This window comes from Indicator indicator, chromosome 23 (genome assembly GCF_027791375.1).
Source record: "Indicator indicator isolate 239-I01 chromosome 23, UM_Iind_1.1, whole genome shotgun sequence".
Lineage (NCBI taxonomy): Eukaryota > Metazoa > Chordata > Aves > Piciformes > Indicatoridae > Indicator > Indicator indicator.
Genome location: NC_072032.1, coordinates 9,837,496 through 9,861,679, shown reverse-complemented (window position 1 = coordinate 9,861,679; position 24,184 = coordinate 9,837,496). Strand labels below are relative to the sequence as shown.

The window sequence follows — 24,184 nt, the reverse complement described above, 5'->3', positions numbered from 1 at the left end:
TACAAATTGTTATGTGGCATTGAACTGTGATGTTTTGTGTTGCTTGGACTCTTGTGTATTTGTAAACAAACTTTTGTTCCTGATACATTTATACACTTCATGCCTGCAGCAACCATCTGGTGGCAATTAAATTATATTCACAACCAGTGAGTTATTACCTTTATTTTTTTTTTTTTTAGCTTGGGATTTCTAGGAATTGTTAGAACATTCTCTAGCTGTTTGATTAGTCAAAATTGTGTATCATAACAATTTATGCCTGTGATACATTTATTCTTGTACCTGGCATCCAGCCCCTTAGAAAATGCCTTGTGCTTGATTGCAGCTCCTCACTAAGGACCCAGAGTGTCGTCTTTCAAGCCTTGCAGATATCCAAAGCTCTCCATACCTAGCTGATGTCAACTGGGATGCTGTTCTAGAGAAAGCTGTGACCCCAGGCTTTGTTCCTAATGTAAGTGGATACTCCAGGTGAACTGTGTTTGCAAATTCTGATTTTAATTATCACTGCTGTTTTATTTGTTTACCTTTCCATTTATTGCTCTATCAGTGAATTACTATTCACGGAAGCTTTACTTTGGATTCTGCTTTCATTTACTCAGCCACAGCTATGGTGAAATTTGGCCCATTTCATTAGATCATCCAAACCCTAATTAACCTAAATTCACTTTTTGTTCCCTTTCAAATAAAGAATATTTTCTAGACTTTGCCTTTCAACTGTTAGAGCAAATGATTGTCAGAGTTAACTCTGAGCCAAGGAATACCAAGAAGGTTGTTGCTGCTCTGAAAGTTAGACATCTGAATGACATTTGCAAGACTTTTTAACATCCCAGCATTTGGAATATTTCATGTTCCTTTTTCACTTTGAAAAATACTGTCCCAAATGACTGACCTATTTCTTTTGTGATAGCTTCCTAAACTAAAACATTCAAATTCTGTGAGGGAATCAGGTGGTTTCTTTCTTTTACTGTCTTTCCATTTGGTTGGTATTTTCTGGATATTTCCATTTTGATCAGTTGAAAATTAAATGGATTTTGAGGGCCAGGAATAAAAAGCACTGACTGTGGAGTTCACATGCTGCTCCACTTTGTTCAGTCACAATGCACCATAATTTGTCTCCTAATGGTGTATTTGTAGCATACTAAGGTTTGTTTATATGCCTTTGTTGTTTTTTTTTTTTTAAATGTAACTGTAAATAAGGATGAGGAAGGGGGACTAGCTAGATCCTGCCTGCATCCAGATGCATGTTAATGTTCTTACTAAGTCAGATGGGAACAGGATGCAGCCCTGCAGAAGCTGAGGGTGAGAGGGTGTTGCCTAAAGGAGCAGAGGCAGATGGGTGGATTTCCAAGACAGTGCTGGCAGTGTTTGCTCTGCTTCTTGGCACCTCACCAGAGCCTTTCCTGGAAGCAGCATTCTGCAGGGTAAGAAAGCTATGGATGGGCAAGTAGGGATTCCCTCTGGGAGCTTGGGGAAAGACCAGAAATACAGAAGGTAACTAACACAACAGGTGAAGAGAAAAGCAGGCCACTCTTGGGCACTTCAGAGCAATGACACCAGGGATAAAATTCCTTCTTTTCACATTGTAGTAAGATGAATGGAGACTAGTCGTCTTCTTTTCCTTGCATTTAAAGTTAGAGCTGCTCTCTTAAGATATCAGAAATGTGGGATGACTCCTTCTCATACAAAATTCAGCAGATTACTTAGCTGAAAGTTTAAGCCACAACTGCCAGCCAGGTGTTGTCCAAGAACTTCTGTCTGTTTCACCATCAAAACCTGCACTGATTAAGTAGGGTCACACAACAAGATATTTCTTGGTTTTCACGATTTGATAAGAGTATGAATTGGGGCAAACATACTCTGTAATCTGGGGAGAGATTTATAAATAGAGAGTTTTATAACTTTTTAACCTTGGGCTGTTACTGTCAGGAGCTTGATTGTCTTCTGCAGGTGGGAGGGTCCCATCATTTAATTTCTCCCTGTGTAGTTTGATTCCACAAACATCATTGGTACTTAACCAGTACATGTGCTTCTTTGTGGTTTAGCTAGTTTCTTTATAGTCAGCTTGGAGTCATAAATTGTTGGCAGTTGGGTTTGGGTTTTGTTTGTTTGGGGTTTGTGGGTTTGGGGTTGTTTGGTTTGTTTTGGGTTTTGTGTTCTTGGTTTTGTTTGTTTGTGTAGTTAAATATTTGATTAAGGAAGCAAGAAATTATTTAAATGCAACCTGCTTTCACTTTTAAAGTTTCAGAATTAAAGTGGTGTATTTTCAAGTGCTTAAAACTGTACATGATCAAGAAAGGAATTGATATTGATCAAATGTAAAGCATTATTTATTTGTCAATAAATATAAGTGTGCTAGAAACCTCCATTAATAAACAAAATCATAAATGTTACTACATCTGACTGGATAGCACACAGGAAAAGGCATCAGCTTAATATCCTACTTGGAGTATACAGACTTTGCTAGGAACAAAACTAATGGAGTGATCTTTAAATCAAATGTTTTATTGTAGGATACCACAAGTTCTGTAAGTGGTTTATGACGTGGTTTTACTGCTTAATGTCATTTGCTATTAAATAATATCTGCCATTTGTGTGTATGACTTATTGTGGTACTTCCACTATGAGGCAATGGTGTGATTGAACTCTCAGAAGTCCCAGAGAAAAACAGGCTGCTTTTAAGATCTTCTACAATTCAAATTGCAATTTTAATCCTCTTCTCTTCTCCCCTCTTCTCTTCTCCCCTCTTCTCTTCTCCCCTCTTCTCTTCTCTTCTCCCCTCTTCTCTTCTCTTCTCCTCTTTTCTCTTCTCTTCTCCCCTCCTTCTCTTCTCTTCTCCCTCTTCTCTTTCTTCTCCCCTCTTCTCTTCTCTTCTCCCTCTTCTCTTCTCTTCTCCCCTTTCTTCTCTTCTCTTCTCCCCTCCTTCTCTTCTCTTCTCCCCTCTTCTCTTCTCTTCTCCCCTCTTTCTCTTCTCTTCTCCCCCTCTTCTCTTCTTCTTCTCCCTCTTCTCTTCTCTTCTCCCCTCTTCTCTTCTTTCTTCTCCCCTCTTCTCTTCTCTTCTCCCTCTTCTCTTTCTTCTCCCCTTTCTCTTCTCTTCTCCCCTCTTCTCTTCTCCCCTCTTCTCTTCTCCCCTCTTCTCTTCTCCTCTCCCCTCTTCTCCCCTCTTCTCTTCTCCCCTCTTCTCTTCTCCCCTCTTCTCTTCTCCCCTCTTCTCCTTTCCTTGAAGAGAATGAGGAGAAGAAAGGAGCCCATGTTGTTCTGATTACAGGAGTATCAAAACACTTTCAGTAGTTTGGGTACCATGTTGAGCTTTTTTAAAACTGAATTTCGTTTGGCTAAATCCTTCTGGCCACACTCTAGCTCTTATCCCTGAATAGGAGAAAAACAGCTCATCCAAATGTTGTCATGAGATGGCTTTATTGCACTAATGAATAGAATTTAGGAAAAGCCTGAAGGCACAGATATGTTTCTGTAAACTTTTATGCTGAAAAGATCTGAAAGAATCAAGAACCTGAAAAGAATTAAGGAAGAATGTGAAAAGAAACAAGGAAGGAAATGACCATAGAGAAATGATGTTTCCAATCACCCTGCTTAAAACCCCACTTCCTGATACCACAATGAATCTGAGGATTTGGTCCAAGCACCACAAATTAACAGAAAAATGGAGAATTTAGAATATTTAAGTAATGTGAGCAATAGGTAAAAAAAAAAAAAAATAACAGGAAGAGGGTCTAACTGTAATTGCTTTGTAATATGATTTTTATCTCACTTTCCTTATTTAAACTTCAATCATCACTCCAGGCCTACAAAAACAGTTTTCATGTTACAGATATGATTGTGAAGTTACATCATTATTAATGACATTAAAACTTTTATCATTATTAATGATATTAATAACTAATAATATCATTATTAAAACATTAAAAGAGGTAAACTGAAAAAAAAAACCAACCTACAATGCTGCTTCAGAGAGTAACTTTGAATCCTTTCATACTAGAAAGGAAGACTGAACTGTGATCCTACATTTGAACTTGAAGAGATGATTTTGGAGTCCAAGCCTCTCCACAAGAAGAAAAAGCGACTTGCCAAAAACAAATCCAAAGATGGAACTAAGGAAACTTGCCCACTGGTAAGCTGTAGTCAGTGGTGTTTCATTTACATTCTCTAAAGGATAAAATCAGTTCAGTTGTATGATTTCTGAAAACAGACTTGACCCCTATGTCCGTCACTTCACAAACAGCATAAACCACCTCCAAAGCAAGATGAAAAGCAATCATTTAGTTCAGTAACTGCATGTTGAAGCTGTAATAATTTTTAAGAGTCTAATAGATGCTCATTTCAAGTATGAAAAAGCGTTGCCAGTTGGCAAATATGTTTCCCACACATGGACAGATAGTTCCAAGGAGTATTTATCCACTGCTAGTACCAAAAAAAAAAATTGAAAAGAATGCAGTGAAAAGCTTGTTATTTGTAAATGTTTTAAAGCTGTCTCTTGAAGTCTTGACTAATGTGTCCTGTGTAGAGAGACTGATTGTATAAACAGGCTACGCTTCTGAGAAGATTAAGTAATCGTTTCCCAGAGTTGAATTTTCATTTCAGTGAGGTTTTATAAATTCTGTGCCTACTCCTAATTATTTTGCATGTTCATGCAAGCTGTTCTTCTTAGAGCCATCAGGATATTTTTGTGGGAACGTTCTTCCAAAAGAAAGAAAGATTGATTGTGCTCTCATGGCCCACTTTTGAAGTGTTAAAAATGCCTTTTGATAGTATTCATTCATAAGCCTTTTTTGTTCAGTATCACTTCTGTTGCTGTGACTTCTGTCTATGCTTTTCCACCTTTTTACATCAACCTATTTGTGTTTTACAGAACGTACACCTGCAGCAGTGCTTGGAAACCGTTAGGAAAGAATTCATCATATTCAACAGAGAGAAGTAAGTGCATTTCTTAATGCTTGTTTAGCTTTCCACAATGGAAATTAATTGGAGAACTACTGGGTTTTTTCAATCTAAGCGTAAGAAAAAATGATTAATGATCACAGCAGCAGGGGCTAAGAGAGGGAGTTTCCATTGATTTCTTCCTCTTACAGTCTCTAGTGTGATGATTTTGTAGCTCTTCCACCTCTGAGAGCAAGCAGAAGTGCTTGTGGTGAAAGCATGTTAGAGAGAGAAGGTAAATGTCACTAATACTCTCCAGAGAAATCATTAGCAATTAAGCAAGGGGAATACCACACAGGGGACTGTTGTTTTGGTTTTTTTTTTTTTTACAACTAAACCAAAACTAAGGGAAGAGTAACTCATGAAATTTTAATATGAACTGCAGTGGTCTGACTTGGAAACACACTTCATACTTCACCACCATAAAAAAAAAGTTTATTTCAGCATTAAGTATTTCAACACAGCTAAGTATTAAAACTACATCAGGCATGAAGCAAGTGCTTCATACTCTGAGAGTCAGCCAAAGTTCATAGGAACACAAATCTGAATCCCAAGGATGTCAATAAGCTTCGTGGTCCAATTAACAGACTGCAATTCATCTTGTGTTTGAGTTGCATTGGTCCCATTTCCATTAACAGCTAAAGTTCATAACCAGGAAGTTGTTTGTGTCTGTGGTCAAATTGTTGCATTTCATCCAAATATATTTAGTGGGTTTATTTGACCTAATTTTTTCTGCAAGGCTTTCTAATGGGGTTCTGAAATGTCAGAAATTAATTAAAAAGGTGTGATTATCCTACTTAATGCTTGCAATGCAGATAATTACTGTCTTCTGTAATTAAAACTGGGAAAGGGATTGTCAGGTTTGCAGAGTTGATATGATGATGTCATGAAGAAGATTATGCCATAGGTAATCCCATTTTTCCTGTTACAGTCTGTGGGACATGTCTATACCCAGTAGTGACTGCTCAGAGAAAGTGCAGCCACCATGAACAAAGGAAGGTCTGACAGATTCTTCATGTTATTATGCATGAGAGCCAATGTAAGAGCCTTTAAGAAGAAAAAACAGACCAAGACAGCTCATAAAAGGTTTTTGGAAGGGTCTTGGTGCGCTTCCCTGAATCAGTTCTAGTATCAACAAACTAGGGAATACCTGAACTTTGTAGGAGTTCAAAATTATTGAGGTGGTAATAACAAGATTAGAAAAAGATTACATGGATAAATCAACGTAATGTGTTTCCAAGAAGGTATTCAGACAACTGGTTCATTTCCAGATATGGCTGTCTCACCTACTGCAGAGTCATACATCAAGGAAACCTCATATATAGCAATTTTTTAATAGATAAAATACCAGAATTTGTAAAACACTTTCAAAATCCCACTGTGTGCATTCACTAGCATTGAACGATGTCTTTGGACCCGATTTTACTGTGTTATTCTTAAATCCTTTTTGGCAGCACATAGGAAGTTTAGGTTGTGGTTTGTTTGGTTTGTTTTGGTTTGTTTTTTTTTCCCATTTGTTTCATATTGCACAACTGCAGCAACAACATCAAGCTATAAACCTTGTGAGAAGATGATGAAAGATCAACAAGGTGTACAAGTAAAATGGAAGCAAAAGATAACACACTTCATGCAGAACATTGTGTTTTAAACAGTTTGGTTGGCTTTGACAAGGTAAAGGAAAAATACTTAGTGCAGACCCACAACAGATCCCACATTGTCTAAAGCACAATCACAATCATTTCTAATGCTATTAGAACTGAAGAGGGACATGGATAGACTTCTACCTTACTTTTCAAAGGCAAAATGTTAATAAGGGAGGAAGCAGAGATCAAATATTTGAAGTGCTAAGTGAATTGAAGTGAATGGGAACAAAGTAAGAGCAATGACAGACACAGATGTCATCAGATCAGAGAGAAAAGGCTACACAGTCAATGCCAGGGTAGTTCATGGTGGGTTTCCCTAGACCTGCTTGGTTTACTTTAGTGGCACAGAACACCACACAAATCCTATGAAAGTGTGAATCAAAACAAAGGAGTCCATCTCTCAAGGCAAAAGATGAGAATGGCCAAACTAAAAGGACTCCAGTAAAAATTTCCAATGTTTCTAGTTAAGTAACTAAAGTCATGTAGTGATGTGCAATCAGAGTTCAATGTTAGCCAGCACATTTCCACAATATCTTGCAATCCAGTACTTGTAAAACATCTGCTATGAAAAGAAGAATCTGGTTTTATTGAATGCCTTGCTCGTACTTCCAGATTGTGTCTGTTCTTCACTGTATATTTTTCACTGTAGAATGACAACAGATATTTTATTGCCAAGACTCTCAGAAACTTTTAGATTGCAGATAAGGATGTGGGAGAGAGAAAAGGCTTATTGGGCTAAAAAAAAAAACACCTTAGAAAATAATTGAAGAGACTGGGTGAGTAACTTAATAGTTTAAGTTAATGCTGGCAAAGACAAAATGTGCACATTTTGACTTGTCTATTGCTTTCTTCACTTCTGCAATTGGAAAGGGGTATTTATAGGAATGTTTTAAACAAGATGAGTGCATGAGGAAGACAGAGCCCATTTTAGCTAAGCTTTTAAACACGTAGGCTCAGTTAAAGAAGCTGGTGGTTTTCCAGATGGATATACCAGCAGCATTCAGGCAATATATATTCTTGGTAATATATATTACCAAGATGTCCTTGGATGCAATTTATTTGTTGGACTATAGGTTAACTATGGAGCTGTTATCTGTGATTTGAACAGTTATGAGAACAGATGGAAGATTTGAAGAATTAAAAAGATGTAGGACATTGTATACCATCAGAGAGCACAAACATGCTGCAGGATGACAGAGCAAATGTGGTTTGTTAATATAGGTATTAGGAAAGAAGGACTTGGAGCTGTGATGTTAGCTGTTTTATTTATATGTTTGATTTAACTGTATAGAGCTTCCTGGAAGAGAACTGCAGTCAGTGATCATCAGCAATTTCTTCTGTTTGGCCATACTTAGTTCTTTCCCAAAAGATACTGAACAGCTCTCAGTGAGCAGATAGCTCTCTGTTCCCAGACCAGGCAGTAAAAGTTGAGGGAGCATACTCTAAGCATATTAAGATGCTTAAAATCATAGGGTCTGATTTTGTCCACATTATAGGTGAAAAGCTTGTTTAATAGTCTCTGCCTTTTTTTATAAGATCAAATTTATTATCTCTCTCTTTGTAGTTTTCTTTCCTTTCAATTGCCTTTTCAGATTCAAATCCAGAGTCCATGAGTGCTCTCTTTCATTTCAGTTTGATTGGGATGGAATATTCGTAATGATTTGCAGTATACCTCATTGAATGTACTTTTCTTAATAGATATTTACTGGCTCTGGAGGTATTTATATTATCATACTCCCTATAATATCTAAAAGCTTTTCAGATGAGGCTACAACACTTTGTCACTTCTGCTGACCTTAATTCAGTTTAAATCCATCTCTTCCTGAGCTTTTCTGATCTTCACTGATCTCTTTCTTGTCCCTTTTGTAAGAGATATGTCTGCTTTTGAAGATTGCTCCTGCAATCTCACCTAATTAGGAAGATGCCTTTCTGAATATGTTTGAAGCTTGTTTGGTTTAGGGCACTAATAACTGCTGCTTGGTCATACAAGGCTGTTCACTTCTGCATTTGATTCCCCCTCATTGCTAGCGGCTTACAATTATCAGACCAAACGTGACTCACTTCTTAGTGATCCAAGCTATCCCAAGATTTGAGCACAATAGGTCCAGGTGGGTAAAGTTTCTGTAGGCATACCTTCAAAATCACTTCTTTGGAGAAAAGGATACAAAGAGCATCCTTTCTTAATGATTTTGAGCACTATATAAGATGCCACACTAAGGAAATCAGTGCTGCTATGCTGCAGCCTGTCACAGCTAGTATTTTTCTCACTCACTTCTGAACCAAGATCATCTTCTCAGCACCAAAGAGGCAAGAAAAGCAAAGAGAAGAAAGGAGATGGGCTTGAATGGCCATGTCTCAGTGATGGCTGGCTGCCCTTTTGTCCAGTCCTGCTTTGCTGTGGCAATCTGTCACATTGCTGCAATTGTGCATCACTATCACTGCAAAGGCAGAAGGACTCTCCTGGGCATCAAATTATTGTGTTCAAATTTTCAGTCCACTAGCAAAATTATGCTTGTTGCTGTGATCTGATGTCTGCTAACAGGCCCCTTCACTTCAGCTCTTCCATAAAATCTTCCTGCCCTGAGGTTCAAGGTCTTGGTGGGAATGACAGAATATGTTTCCAATAGAGTAGGTCTAACTAGATGTGGCCAAAGAATTGTCCTTCTCCCCATGTATTTCATTTGGACCTGACCAAAAATACCACTTTACCTGGAAACTTTTGCCACAGGAATGAAGGAAGAGGATATTTCAGAGGAACTCCTGTGATCTATCCATCTGCTGACAGCTGAACAAAAGGGTGAGTCTGCATCCTTCAGGATACACAGCAATGACAGGCTAGGAAATTGATGGATATCTTGATAATGAGTTTTGGTCCACACTTCCGAGAAACACCCTTAGTCATGGTCAAGGGCCTGTAGTTTTTAAACTGGATTCTGGCTAACTAGAAAGAAAATGTTCTCCTTGTGGTCCCATAAAGTCTAGTAAGCAACACATTAGTGAGAAATTTCATAGCTGCTTTCATGTTTCTTGCACATGTGGATCTACAGATATGTCTAAACTCAAAAACTTAGTTCACATTGTAACGTGGCTGAACAAGACAGAAATGGTTTAGGATGCACCTGGTCTAGAAAGGACAACAATTCACTTCTAAGAGGCATCTATTTTACTGGTCTGAACGTGGCTTTAATGTTAGTGTTAATTGGTTGGCTTAGTCTCATCTTCTTAAATGGCTGCACAACATTTGATGCTTTCATTTACTTACTTTGTGTCTTCACTCTTGTTTTGCTCTATCAGTTCCCAAGGTAAACCTGAGATCTCAAGGCATTGCAGGTCAACATGCCACAGCATCCAGTGTAATTTTTCATTTGATTTCCACATACTAGTATTCCACATGTCACTCACACTGTATGTGCACCTGAACCCATTATGTTTGATTATAAATTGATGGTTGATAGAAAATTATATTCACAGGCATTTACTGACAGTAATTACTCAACAGGAACTATCAACCTGAATCAATTGCCCGTGGTGTAAGCCTATTTCCCCAAGGATTTTTAGAAAGGGTGGGAGTAAATGTCATGAGTGTCAGTTGTACAAGAAGAGAGCTGTGCTACATGGAGACACTGCCTCCAAAATTTTGCTTTGCATGTTCAGCTGTAACAAAGCAGAACTTTTAGTCTGCACCTCACTCTTTTAAATTTAAATGGAGTTAAACCAGAGTTGATTTGAGTTGATTGCATGGCAGTCTCCTGAGACATCAAAACACAGACGTCACACTGCATGAAGAAAACAGCCCTGAGCTTCTGGCTGTTTCCATCCAAGCAGTCAGGTTCTATTGAAGCAGTCAGTACCAAGAGTACGTGTCTGGGGTCGAAGGCAGACTGAGTTAAAGATTGGTTACATGCAGAACAACTCCTACCCCAGAGGCTGTACACAAAAGTTCCAAAGGTATTTTAAATCACTGGGAATTAGAGGACAAAGTATTTTTCAAGACACAGCCCAAGTCATGCAGAAAAGCCACTGCTGGCAGACCCAGAGCCTGAATATGCTACAGGCATGGTCTGCATGGATGAACAGGCAATTGCACCCCTGTGTTCCTTAGTGACTTCATTACCCAGCTCTTGGCAGTGCTTCTCAGGGTGTGCTGTGCTCTGGGCTGATGGGACTGTGCAGTTTCTGCATGCCTGAACAGTGTGGGTGTAAATTAGCTCTAATCCAGAAGCAAATCAGCTCTGCTAGGCAGTGCGGTGTGTGATGAGTTTATGCAGCTGCTGGATGGGAAGAGCCTTGAATCTGTGGTTCAGAGACAAAAGGCATCTCTATTTTTTTCTAGAGAAGCAATAATTCCTTTAATAAATTGAAAAATCATTTCTCTATTTTAAGATCCTTTAGTAGTCAGTGAGGAGAGACTTGTATCTTTATGGATGGCAAGGTAAAATAAGCACATTTCCTGAATATATGATCATAGAATCATAGAATCAAGAAGGTTGGAAGAGCCCTCAAAGATCATCGAGTCCAACCTGTCACCCTACACCTCATGCCTATCTAAACCATGGCACCAAGTGCCACGTCCAATCCCCTCTTGAACACCTCCAGGGATGGTGACTCCACCACCTCCCTGGGCAGCCCATTCCAATGGCCAGCCACTCTCTCTGTGAAGAACTTTCTCTTCACCTATGATCAACTCATAGGTTTACTTCTGTTAATTTTTATTTGAAAAAAAGAAACCAAATACAGGAATTTCCACTCCTTTCTGACATACTTAGAAGATATTTTGTTTTGAAAAGTAAAAATACTCTTCCCAACTAGGCTTATTCAGTCAGAAATGACCTGATCAAGATGTTCTGCTCAGTTCATTCTTCTTCTTTATTGTACCTTCTCAGTAAAAAAATGTGGTTGAATGAAAATCTGGCAGCTGAAAACTAGTAAGTAGAATAATGGAGTTACAAGAGAAAGAGGAGCACTCATTTACAATTGTAAAATACTGCCAGCTTCTTCAGTTTTTTACAAAAATAGAACACAGCAGGGACCTATTTGTAAGAGAAACCTTTACAAATGCAAGTAGGAAATGAGGAAGTATGCCTGTATCAAACCCCATTCTTATTGCCCCCTAGATGACAAGCCACACTGCTTATTGTCTCAGAAGCCACTCTCAGTTATCAATATTTCTACAATCATTGCCTGCATGGTGGCAGAAAAATAATGGGGGAAGTTTTCAAAGTGGAGGAGAAGATGCAGATGCAGCTAAGCCATTACTTTTGACAAGACATATGCCCACTGCAGGACCTACAAATTACTGCCAAAAAATTGCCCTCGTTTTCTTGTGCACTTTTACCAATTGCATGAGCCTCTAGAAAGCTTAAATAAGGGACTTCACAAAAGGTAAGGCTTTGCATGAGCTTGGGAAGTGATTGGTTCTTTGCCTAAAGCAAATGGTGAGTGCCATTCATGTTTTTGCTCAGTGTCAAACCAAGGGACTTGTGTCTTTTTGGGGCTGCTGGGTGAGCTGATCCAGAAGGGAGCTGGTATGACCAATGTCATTAACTTTCACCTGTCCACTACCCACTTAGCACTGGGCACTCCTTATTTAGCTCAGAGGGGTAAACCAAAGCATATGACTCTTATGGTACCAATATGTCAAGTTCAAGCCCCCCAGCAGCTTTTTCTTATACTTCCTATCAAACTCCAGCTTGCTAACACCAAGGGTGATGCAGGAGTTTGAGGTGGCAGTGTGACTCCTTTTGAGTCTCCACTGTCCCAGTCCCTCCATTCTTTCTTAGAACATGTTTTTCTCAGAGTAAAACCACTCCAAAATGCGAGGAACACAGGGATGGATTCTGTACTTGTTCCACAAGAAGGAAGTAAGACAATCTTCTTGTCACAGTTAGACTCCAAAGTCCCACTGAGGGTTGGTTTTGTTTTTTTTTTTTACACTTTTTGACTGGAGATAATGGGTGGGGATAGAGGTTTGTGGAGCTCTACAGATTCAGCACTGGAAATCAACACTGCAGGAACTCTACTATAATGTATAAGTACCACAATAATCTTCAAACCCATTCCATAGCTCACACAGACACTCTACCAGCAATACTGATGAAGCCCAAGGCTTGACTGAAGGCTCAGTTACTTTTCTTGATGCGCTCCTGTGGTGGTTGGTACAGCCTCTTTCTTCCTCACTGCTGGTGACAAGGTTGTTCAATGCACTATCAATATTGCATGAATCAGTGGTGAGGGGAAGGGAAACTCAGCTTATCTCTTTGTTAGTTCAGCAGAACCACTCAATTCCCAGCATAAATGCTTCTGGGTCTACTTATGTATTTATACAGAATTGTCATGACTAAATGTAACAGACACTGTTGAAACTCATTTTCATCCTCTTTTCCCTGCAGGTTTATCTAATTTTTTTTTATTTTTCTGGATTTTTTCCCCTGTGTGACTATCCACTAAAACCACTTGTTCCCTTTTTTCGTCTGTAGCTGGCCATTTTACCATTTATTCTCAGTCAGTAGTACTCAGTACAGGAACAGCTACCTGCTTCAAATCCACAACTTAGTCCCCATCAAGCCATTCATTCTCCCTGGGCCTTTATCAAGTTATCACAGCCTGAAGTTGCAGCAGCTTAAAGGCAAGACAAGTCATTCACAGGAAAGTGGTTTCCTACAAATGATTTATTGTGCTAGTGCCATTTCAAACAGAATGGCCCAGACTACATTTATTTTGCCATGACAACAGAAACCAAGCTGAGGTACCCATGTTTTTGAAAAGCTGAGAACTTCTGATGGAATAATGGTCCAGCTCTGCCTCCAAGGAATCAAGAATTCATGACCACAAGATAAACTTCATGTCCAGAACTGTTTGAAATTGAAGAGAGACTACTTGTGCACACAAAGCTGCTCTGGTGAGATTTGTTTAGGTCTTGACCCTATCTGCAGTTTGGAGCTACACTGAAATACAGCTCACTTGATTTTGATTTTTGCTGAAATTGCACTGGTTTGGGAGAAGTCCTTAGTCTCTTAGCAAATCTGAAATTTTGACATCTATGTTGAATCTGCAGCTTTCCATCCTTTTTAATTCAACTTATCCTACTAAGCAGCCTAAAGACAAACTTTCAACCTTCCTCTTCATCTGGTGAACAAAGCTGAGCTGTTAACTCTTCCCTGGTGGTCCCAGTTTGCTGCTGGGTTTCATTAGATGTTTGTGATTTTCTCTCTAGCCTACCACAGTCATAGCAGTCTTTTATGCTTCAGTATTAAATTATCCATGCTAGGTTTTGGCCAATCTACTGGCTTTACTTTCATACTTTCATATATTCAATAATGTATATATGCATAATTACATATGCAGTATAATTGCATTTTGCTTGATTATATATGCCACCTTCTTTTCTTAATCATCCCAGACATCAGACTGTAATTCCCTGTCTCATTCAGGGCTGTGAGGCACAGAGCAGTACTTAGAAGCACAAAGCTCTCAGTTTCCATCACTCCCAGCAGCAGCTGCCTCAACATCTGATGTGCAACTACAAGCAAGTCCCCCGTTGTCTGGTGTGTTCCTGCTCATTGCATCCTTTGCCTAATCAAGAGCTGCAAGTACAAGCTTATAATGTGCTCTGTCACCAGTTTCTGCAGAAAAATCTCCTGCAGGCATGTGTTTGACAAGAACACAAGGTTTCATCAGCCCAGGCATGGCTTCAGTGTTCTTTTGGGTTTGTTTTCTTAGCCACAACTTTTCCAGCTCAAATTTATGACCAGAACTCCAAACCATGTGAGATTTCTGGACAAAAATAATTCCCCCTCATCTTAACCCCTCTACATTTTCTCTACCTGTCAAGAGAGAAGCTGAGGCACAGAAAGGGGCTGCAATTTGTCCAAAAGGTAACAGAAGGAGAAACAGTCTCCTGATTCTTAGTCCAATTCCCCAATGCCCAGGGCACACTGGTAAGTGCTGGCATGCCTGGAATAATCCCTTCTAGCAAAGTCTTTAACGTGATTTTAATCACTGAATAAGGTTATTGATGATTTATTAAATAGTTAAATAACAATTAAATTTGTACTACATCAGTAGGTTAATAACCTGCCTTTGCTAGTTTGTAAATGTGGGCAGTAAATCTGGATATGAAAATAGAAAATATCAAAACAGGGAATACAGTGAAGCTCTGCTAAAACAATGTAGTTCTTAAGCACTTTCAAACCCCCATCCTCTAATTGTAATAGACTTGGGGAGTAGGACTGGGATAAAAGAAAGTAAATGCCAATAACTCAGCAATAGAAACCACCTCAGTGATTTCTCAGATCTCCATAAAGCAAACATTTGTCTCACTTCATTATTTGGCAGTTGGCACAGGTTTGCAATCCACAGTTTGGCAAGATGAGTTTCCAAGCCCTGTAGCCTTTTCTCTTGCTGCCTGTGATTAACTTAACTTAGTCTCCTAAAGGTCAGTAGCTCAGACGCTAGGGTGTTTCAAGACTGTGTCTGATTCAGTTAGTCTCTCTCTTGATAATTCTCTGGATCTTTTTTGAAGCCTTTATTAAGACAACAACACCAACACCATCACATTTGCTGTCTTCCACTTCCTGGTACCAAGACAGCTTCCATTCCATTCAGCTGTGCAGAAATTATGTATTTCTATTTTCTTGGAGCCCTTGGGAAAAAAATCCACTGTCTTGATGCTTTGTCAACACTTATTTGAAAACTGTTTCTAAAGCTGTTTGACTGATGCTTTGTCTGGAGATGAAGGACAATGTTCTTGTAAAGAAAGGAATGTCCCTAAGCTCATTCATCATGAACTTTGGTGAAGATAATTCATTGTTTCTTCAGTTAGGGACTCGTATTTCTTGTGCTATCCTCTAATATCTCAGTCATCCCTCAGCAGCCATTGTATTTCTAGTGCACTTGAAAAAAATCACCATTAAGGTAAATGCTTTTAGCAATTTGTTCTTCTCATCTGTTTGGGTTTTATTTAATCTGTCTAGATCCACATGTCCACCCTTTTTAAAACTTAACCTGTTTGGAGAGTGGTGTCATTATTTTTGCTTTAAAAAGTCTCCCTTTTTCCCCTCTGTTTAGCTATGATGGATTTTTCATATCCCTGCACTTTCTCTTTGTGAGTCTTCAGCATGGTGCCATTATAGGCTTTATGTCACCTGGGGGTATTTTACCCTTTGAAACTGACCCTTTGCATTTCATTTTTTAATGTTTTTCCATTATTGAGGATTTTCTACATATTCAATGCTACTTGCAAAGGGTTTGGTTCTTTTTGGACTGTATTATTAGATGCAGATTTAGATATAGATGAAGATATAGATGATATAGATATAGATGTCACTTGTAATCACTGCAACAAACAATTTCTTTCATAGTGTGTCTAATGCTACATCTCAGTGCCTCCTTAGGGAATACAGCTGCTTCTCATTTTGAGAAAACAAATAGTCAAATTAAAAAAAAAAAAATCCAAAACAGCAGCTATTCTTCTTTTAAAATAAACAAACAAATAAATACAATTGGTATCTACCTCATACCCTCTCCTTGAATCTTTGCATCCTTCTTGACAGTACTTACATCGTGGCTGTGTTTCTAGGAAAATGCTGAATATCACAGAAGTCCATACCAGGGTTAAAGAGAAATGCTGAGAAGCTTGATGATGAAATGGGTGTTGGAGACTGTAGTTGCTGCTGTGGTTGTTGGTATTGTCTAGAAAAATGATGCCAAAAGGAGATGATGTTAACAGTTCTTTAAATAACATAGAATATTGTTGTTCCCTGCAAGCATGTAGGAGGCTTTGACAACAAATGAAGTAATAACAAGTTTACTACTGAACACACTTTATCTCTTGTGGTTTTTCTCTTGTGCTGGTGGAGGTTACTGATAATTTTGTAGTACAGAAGAGGGGAGCAGCTGCTTACTGCCCTCATGTACTACCCAGTCGACATCTCTCATCAGCCTCCAGCTACCTGGAGGTTTTGTACAGTTGCATTCTGAGCAGAGGTGTTAAGCCAGAGGAAGCCCTCATCCCTGCTGGCTATTTATGCTAGGCTTTATTGGAAGCAGTATGTGACCAAGACCCAGCTGCACATATTTAGGAGGGAGTAATCACCAGTGTTTAGAAGGGATTGCAGCTATAAAGGTCAGGGAGTTAAAAGAGGTAGAATGATGTGGAAATCTACTATTATAAAATGGTGTAAGTGGCTAGCCACAGTACAGGCAGTGGCTCTCACTGATACAGTTACCTGCACAAAATAGCTACATCAATGATTTTAACCTTTGGCAGATTGAGAAGACAGCAGGATCAAAGTGGACACACTTCCAGCATGGAGAGCAGAGCATCCCTTCAGAGCCATGAGAAACTCCAGGACGGACGTAACAACAATTTACTGGGACATGGCTGCACAAGAGGCTGCAGCAGCTAGTGAGCTACTGCCCCCCAGGTGCTTCCACCCCAGCAGGGTGAGGGAGGTCCTCTCTGTGCATGCCTTCCTCTTCTCCCCATGGATCCCAAGACATCTGACTCCTGCAAAAGCAGGATCCCCTGCCAAGGACAAACCCACGGAGCACACCGACTGAGACTCTCCACGTAAGACCCTGCGCTCTTCTTTTGACTGTCACTGAAAAATGACCATCAGCAACAAAATCATTCTTTTATAAGTAAGGGTGACTTTCCTTTTCAAAATCCTGGAAGAAAACTTGAACTAATTCATTAGGCAGCCTCTCAGAGATTGCCATGTTTCTGGCTACTTGTAAGAGACAAAGTTCTGTTTGGACCAGCTTTTATCCTGAAGTCTTTCTGTTACCCTCTGTCTCTGTTCATTAAAATGGTCCAGTTTGGAATTTTGTGAAACTGCTGGACACAGCTGTTTCTGAGCACCTGCTGTTGAGTTTATAAGAGATGTAGATGATGTAAATATGTGAATGTAGTGTCAAATAGGCCAAGCACTGAATAATTCCATTTAAATACCAGAAGCCCTTTGGAAAAGTTGCAACGTGAATGTAATCAGAGTGTTCTTTAACTTCATGTATTCTGCTATGTAGTGAAAGATAGGACCTCAGCCAAGTCAGTTTTGCTAGTAACTTTAGTGGATGCAGGATCAGGCTCATTAGTAGTGTATGAGAACCATGACAAAGACCTTTTTATTTTAACAATAGGCTGAGTCAGAGCTGAAAAGCAGCTTAGTGAGGAGAGCTAAAAACATTAAGAATTTGCTCAGATCCATAGTTAGGTGTTATAAGATGTGAAGAAGTTACCTGTGTCTGTTTTCATTGACCTATGCTGGATGAGAATCATCTTGGATAGAAAGAAATATTTTATCCAAAGTATTGCTGGCATGAAAGTATTTTTTATTTTTCTTTCTTTCTGTTTTTAACCAACACCCATTTTACAATTTGTACATCCACATTTTGATAATAAATGCATGCTTGTTCTGTCCTACTGTGCTTTTACTTTTCTTAAGTGTTACCAACAGTAAGCAAATTTAATTTCAACTTTTTTAAACAACTATAGTAAGCTTTTGGAAGTGAAAAACATTTTATTTGTAATAATCTATTTTTTACTGTATTTCCATTCTATCTTCTGCAAAACAAAGTTCTTTGTAATTGAATGGATTTAAAAATTTGGTTTCACATGGTATGTAATTTTTTTTCATAAAAATCAGCTTTTTCATAAAATACAGATTTTTTACAGCTCCATGAAATAATATGGTGTTCCTATCAACAACAGAGCAGTTTGCAAATGTGCTAAGGTAAAGATTCTAAATCTGTGATGAGTGTGGTGCTGGACTACTTATTTCTTTTGGGCATAGACTGAAATAATCAGAGAATGGGGACCTAGAAAGATATTATCCAACCCCCCTGCCAGAGCAGCATCACCTATGGCAGACCACACAGGAACATGTCCAGGTGAGTTTAGGATATCTCCAGAGAAGGAGACTCCACAACCTCTCTGAGCAGCCTGTTCAGTGCTCCGTCACCCTCACAATGAAAAAGTTTCTCCTTGTGTTTAGGCAGAACTTCTCATGCTGCAGCTTGCACCCATTGCCCCTTGACATTGGATATAAACAAGCAGAGCCTGGCTCTGTCCTCCTGCCACTTACCTTTCACATCTTGATAAGCATGAATGAGGTCACCCCTCAGGCTCCTCTTCTCCAAGCTAAAGAGTCCCAGCTCCCTCAGCCTTTCCTCAGAAGGGAGAGGCTCCGCTTCATCATCTGTGTAGCTCTGTGCTGGATTCTTTCAAGAAGTCCCATGAGGTCCTTCTTGAACTTGAGGGGCCCAGAACTAGCAAATAATAGATTAGAGCCACAGAGTTTTTGGAAGCACAATTGATAATTCATTATGATTTTTTCCCATGCCCAGTAAGTTATTAAGATTTTTCCATGTAAAATTTTCCAACTGGAAAAACACTGGGGGGAAAAGGCACATTTGCTTTTCCCCTATGATTACAGCTGGTTTGAGCACAACAAAGACTTGCAGTGGGTGGTCTTGTTCAACATCAGTCACATAGGCTGCAACTGTGCTAGCACCTTAATTCAGGCTGGGAAGGCATTTGGAGGTTAATGCCTCTGCCTTAATGCATTTTGGTTTATGTTGTAGCACCCAAATCAGATCCAGTTTTGGATGACACAGATCCAGAAGGCATGCTCCAATAGAGCACCTAATGCCATCAGCCCAGCCTTGGGCTTGCAGACCACAGGGACAGATGAGAGCAAATCTGAAATTAAACTTCCCCATATGTGCTTGCTAATGCACACAGAGCCACCAAGAAGCCTGAGATTATCAAATGAATAGCTTCTAGAATGAAAGCACCCACAGCCTTCAGAGGGTATGAAGTTCATCAGCAACTGTATTAAAAATCAGAGTTGTTTTTTTTTTTCCCTGCAGATAGAATTTAATTAGCAGCTGGACTCTATCAAACATTTGCAGTCTGATCTGCCTGGCTGCTGAGTGTCTTTGCCAATGCTTTCCTGAGCTGTTTTTGAGAGAAGCCTGGTTATTCAATGGATGGTATCTACTTCAAGATGTTTGCACAGAGCATTGTGCATGAATGCTAGCTCACTCAGACACTTCAATTTCATGCTTGGTGCCCCGTAAACATTTCTCAAACAACCCTCCTGCATGCAGAACAAAGAAATTATGGCACCAGGCAGCTTTATCCAGAGTCCATGACACTTTCACTGACTAAAAGTTTATGCTGCATATAATAATCTTTATCTAGTTATTACACAGACCAGAGAATCCCCTCAGCTGTGCTGCAGAGACCCAGTATAGAATTATAGACTAGGTTGGGTTGGAAGGGAAGTTTAAAGGTCATCTGGCCCACCCCCCACCAGTACAATGAAGAGGGGCATGCATCTTCAACTAGATCAGGCTGATCAGAGGCTGTCCAACCTGACCTTGAATGTTTCCAGGGATGGAGCATCAACCACCTCTATAGACAACCTATATTCTTAATTCACCTTTCCTTTTGACCCATACAGTGGTAAGGAACTGGCCTGTCATAGGAGACCCTCATAATGGTGCATAAGAAGAGATGAAACATTCTTTAGTATGTACTTTGTGAGGACAGACACAGCCTAGGAATAACTCTGAGAAATGCTTTCTTGTATCCCCTGGCTTCAGCCATATGAAAAAAGTACAGACCTGCAGCTTAGTTAGCCAGATTCAGGCTCAAAAATCAAAACAGATGTTTTTAGGATGTGCTGCACTTGCCCTGTCTTGATTGCCTCTTTTGGCAGATGGACCTACCTGTAGCTCTGCTTCCATGGAGTACTACACAGCCCAGATGTGGACATGCACATCGTGCACTGACATCTAGTCAGCTGAGTCTTGTGATGGCACAAACCTTGTGGAAAGACAGTCTGATCCTCATGGAAAAAAAGGAACATTTCTAATCACTTCAACAGGGTTAAGAGCTGCTTAAACACTTTCCACCTTTACATGTAAAAGTCTTACTAGATGGCTGAGAAATTCCACAAAAATAAACCCTTGCAATGACTACTGCCTCACTTTCCAGCAGAAATGAAAACAGGGAAGGCAACCTAGATAAGACACAGAAGGTTTTAAAGTTATACTCAGTGAGGTGGAGGAGAATAACAAAGCAGAGCAGCCATAAAACCAAGAGAAACTCCTTGGGACTCATTTGTTCTATACACCTTTATTGCCTTGCAAAAGCAGCCAGTGATCTTAACTCCCAAAGTCTCATCTTGCTTCCCCCAGTCATTTCAAGAGTAAAATATTTTTTCTCATTTCTGTTCCAGGGAAAAGGAAAGGAAGCTTAACACAGCTGGAAAAGCAGTTGGCTGCTACAACATTTTATTGCAGAGCCACTTGCTCTGCAGTGTTTCAGTCCTGAACACACATACACACTCCCACAGCATCACTCCATGTTACACTCTGCCAGATTCACCTTCTGTTCAGTTTGCTCCTTTTATTTTGTGTATTAAGTATTGGCACCATACTGTAAATGTTTAATTACCAACTGTCATAAAATACAAATGGCTCCTTTCATCTACAATCTTGACAAAAATGATTAATTAAATATTTCCAGAAGTATTTCCTGTAGATTCAGAGGGTGGGAGGGTGCATTATACACCTTGGCAAGCTATTCCAAATGGCATCAAAGTACACAACAGAGGAAATACTAGACACCCATCCATCCATTGCGTTCACCTAGATGTTTTCTGCTTGCAGAAACATGTGATCACAATCCCAATTTGATTTCTGACAGTTTAAACCTAAATCTTGGAGCAGTGAGGTCTACTGAGGAACTGTGTTTGGCTGAATAAGATCTGAAGCAAATTCCTATTTTGCACCAACACTTCTGCTATGAAAGAAGCGTCTGCCAACATAGCAGAAGCTTGGGGCTTTGGGGCAGGTACACTTTTGCTGGGTGGTGGAAAGCAAGATATATTCAGAGTACATTTAATTAAAGAACCAGAGGTATCCTCTCTTGAACCTTCACTTCTCTAGCACCTGCCTCAAAAGGAGACCTGGAACAAACCCCTGTCCTATAACTAATACCCTTTATTTCTGTATCTGGCCCAGATTTCACCCATAGCTCAGTAAGTATGCAGGCTCTGAATAAGAAGAGAGTAAAGGCAAGACTGTGGTGCTGGGCTGCTCAGATTCTGCCTTCTTCTACAGCAAAAGGAACAACTTGCAGCAGCCACTGGACCCAAATCATCATTCAGCTAGGAAAAGCAGAAATTCCTTTTTCCTACACAGCAGTTGCAGTTCAGTTCCTTGGCACATGCTGGTGTGGTAAGTTTTGAATGAGCAATAATGTAAAGCTATCTATAAAGATCCTTCTGGTGCCAGATAAAAAACTCCATGGTAGATTGGTGAGATTTTTAAACAAGACCTTTTGAGTTCTCCTGGAGAGGATGGCAGTAGCTAAATAACTAATTTCTTATGCGTATTGTCCTTATTCATGTTAGCTTCCATTGGAGTAGTTACTTCTGTTTATCTGTATTTTAGGATTGGGCCAACAAGTCTCTGGCCAGCAGGGAAAAATGTTTTGGTATTTTTAGCATTTGTTTAGCAATGCAAATTTGCTTGTTAGAATTTTGTTTGTGAGAAAGCACACAGTACAATCAGGATCTTAATAATGACTGATATTAGCTGTGCTCTCTATATATCAATGAACTTGGCTCAGACTCACAAACTGCCCTTTTTTTGGGTCATTTTTAATTGGGAAGGAGGAATATATCTAATTAAACCATTTTTTACAAAATACCCAAGTAATCCTCATGAGCCCTCCCAGAGACTCAACACCATAATACAGGGCAGAAAGTTTTGTTGTTCAGGGTTTGGGGTTGTCTTTAGGTCTGCTATAAACAACAGAATAAGCATAACAAAACCTCTCTAGCTTTCAGTTTTTTCTCTGGTAAGACCTCACCTGGAGTGCTGCATCCAGCTCTGGAGCCCTCAACACAGGAAGGAGGTGAACCTGATGGATCAGGTCCAGAAGAGGGCCATGATGATGATCAGGGGGCTGAACAACCTCTGCTCTGAGGACAGGCTGAGGGAGCTGGGGGTGTTCAGCCTGGAGATGAGAAGGCTCCAGGGACACCTTACAGCAGCATTCCAGTACCTGAAGTGGGCTACAAGAAGGCTGCAGAGGGACTGTTTCCAAAGGCCTGCAGGGATAGGATGAAGGGCAATGGTTTGAAAATAGAGGAGACTTAGATTGGATGTTAGGAACAGATTCTTTACCACAAGGGTGGTGGAACACTGGAACAGGGAGGTAATTGAGACCCCATCCCTGAAGATATTCCAGGTCAGGCTTAACAAGGCTGTGAGGAACCTGATCTAGTGGAGGCTGTCCCTGCTGACTGCAAGGGGTTGGAATAGATGACCTTTGGAGGTCCCTTCCAACCCGAACCGTTCTGATTCAATACCTATTAAAAGAAATACAACTGAGAACAATCCTAAATGCAAGTTCTTCTGAAGTAAATGCCCATGATAGCAGAATTATCTAAAATCAGTACCCTTTGAACAGAATTAGGTGTAGTCATAGACACTTTCAGGGACACAAATGTTGGAACTAGAGCTCTGGAGAATTTTTGGGGTCTTATCTTTCACCATTTTGATGTGTGCTACCTTATATCCCTGGAATTTTCCAACAGTGATTATTTTGTACTTGAAAAATCCCTCTTGGAAGAGTACTATAGAATTTAATTAGTGGTTGTAACTTTTCTACACAATTCTGTAGTGAGGATAATATTCGCCAGTCAATGTGCTAAGATATTGAGGCAATTGCAGTGTCATTAATTAGTAATGAGAGAATGCTTTAAGTCTTGAGCCCTATCATGATAAACATTATATCCATTCATTAAGGTAAGTCAGACACTACTGCAAGGAATTCACAGTTTGAATTAGCTCTATAAGATATAACTTGAAGCCAGAGACAAACTGGAGAAAGTGTTCAGGGAAGCAGGTAATGGGGAAATCACCTTATTAAAGGTAATGAGCAACCATATAATGCAGATTTATGGATGGAAGATCTCTACAACTGCAGAATCAAACCAAAGAGAGCTGTGAAGAGTTGAAATGAAGACATATGAAGAGAATGAGTGAAGAGGATGAGAGCTGTCATCACAGCTGGCTTGCTTCTGCAGTCCTTTGAAAGACCCAGATTAACATGGTCATTTTACAACTCTTCAACTAAGGGTGGAAAAGGTTATGAAAGAAAACAAGATACTGTTCTAGAGAGGACTGTAAAGAAGAGCACAGTGCATGCAGTACACTCAAAAGAAAATTTTAAAAGAACCCTCTAAATTCATGCTGTTCAAGTTCCACATCTATGTTACTTGTTCTCAAGATGATCTACAGGACAAAAAAAAAAATCATTTTTCTCTAACTAGTATTCATATGAAAGTGTTCAAACTAATTCAGGATTCTGAAAGACTGAAACGCTTCTCAGTTCTACCTTTTTTAAATGAGAATGAATTCCATTTCAGTGTCATTTTTGACACATCTTAGGCTTTTTTTCCCACATTGGGTGGAAGAAAATTATTTGCTCCAAGAACTCTTTACATCTGTATGTTTTGGGGTTTATCTTTCACTGTACTGTTTCTTAAGTAACCAACTTCTTATTTTTATGAAAGTCCAATCATTTTATG

At 39.5% G+C, this 24,184-nt stretch overlaps 1 protein-coding gene across 2 annotated transcripts in view; it reads left to right on the top strand.

Moving 5' to 3' along the window:
- The window catches only part of STK32B (serine/threonine kinase 32B), a 120,137-nt gene extending 103,159 nt beyond the window's left edge, over window positions 1-16,978 (top strand). For both annotated transcript variants that reach the window (XM_054391527.1, XM_054391528.1), the window contains 4 exons: window positions 323-448; window positions 3,992-4,123; window positions 4,862-4,926; window positions 16,840-16,978. In XM_054391527.1, coding sequence (XP_054247502.1) covers window positions 323-448; window positions 3,992-4,123; window positions 4,862-4,926; window positions 16,840-16,978 — 462 coding nt within the window. The remainder of the gene's footprint in view (window positions 1-322; window positions 449-3,991; window positions 4,124-4,861; window positions 4,927-16,839) is intronic.
- Window positions 16,979-24,184: the final 7,206 nt, after the last annotated feature.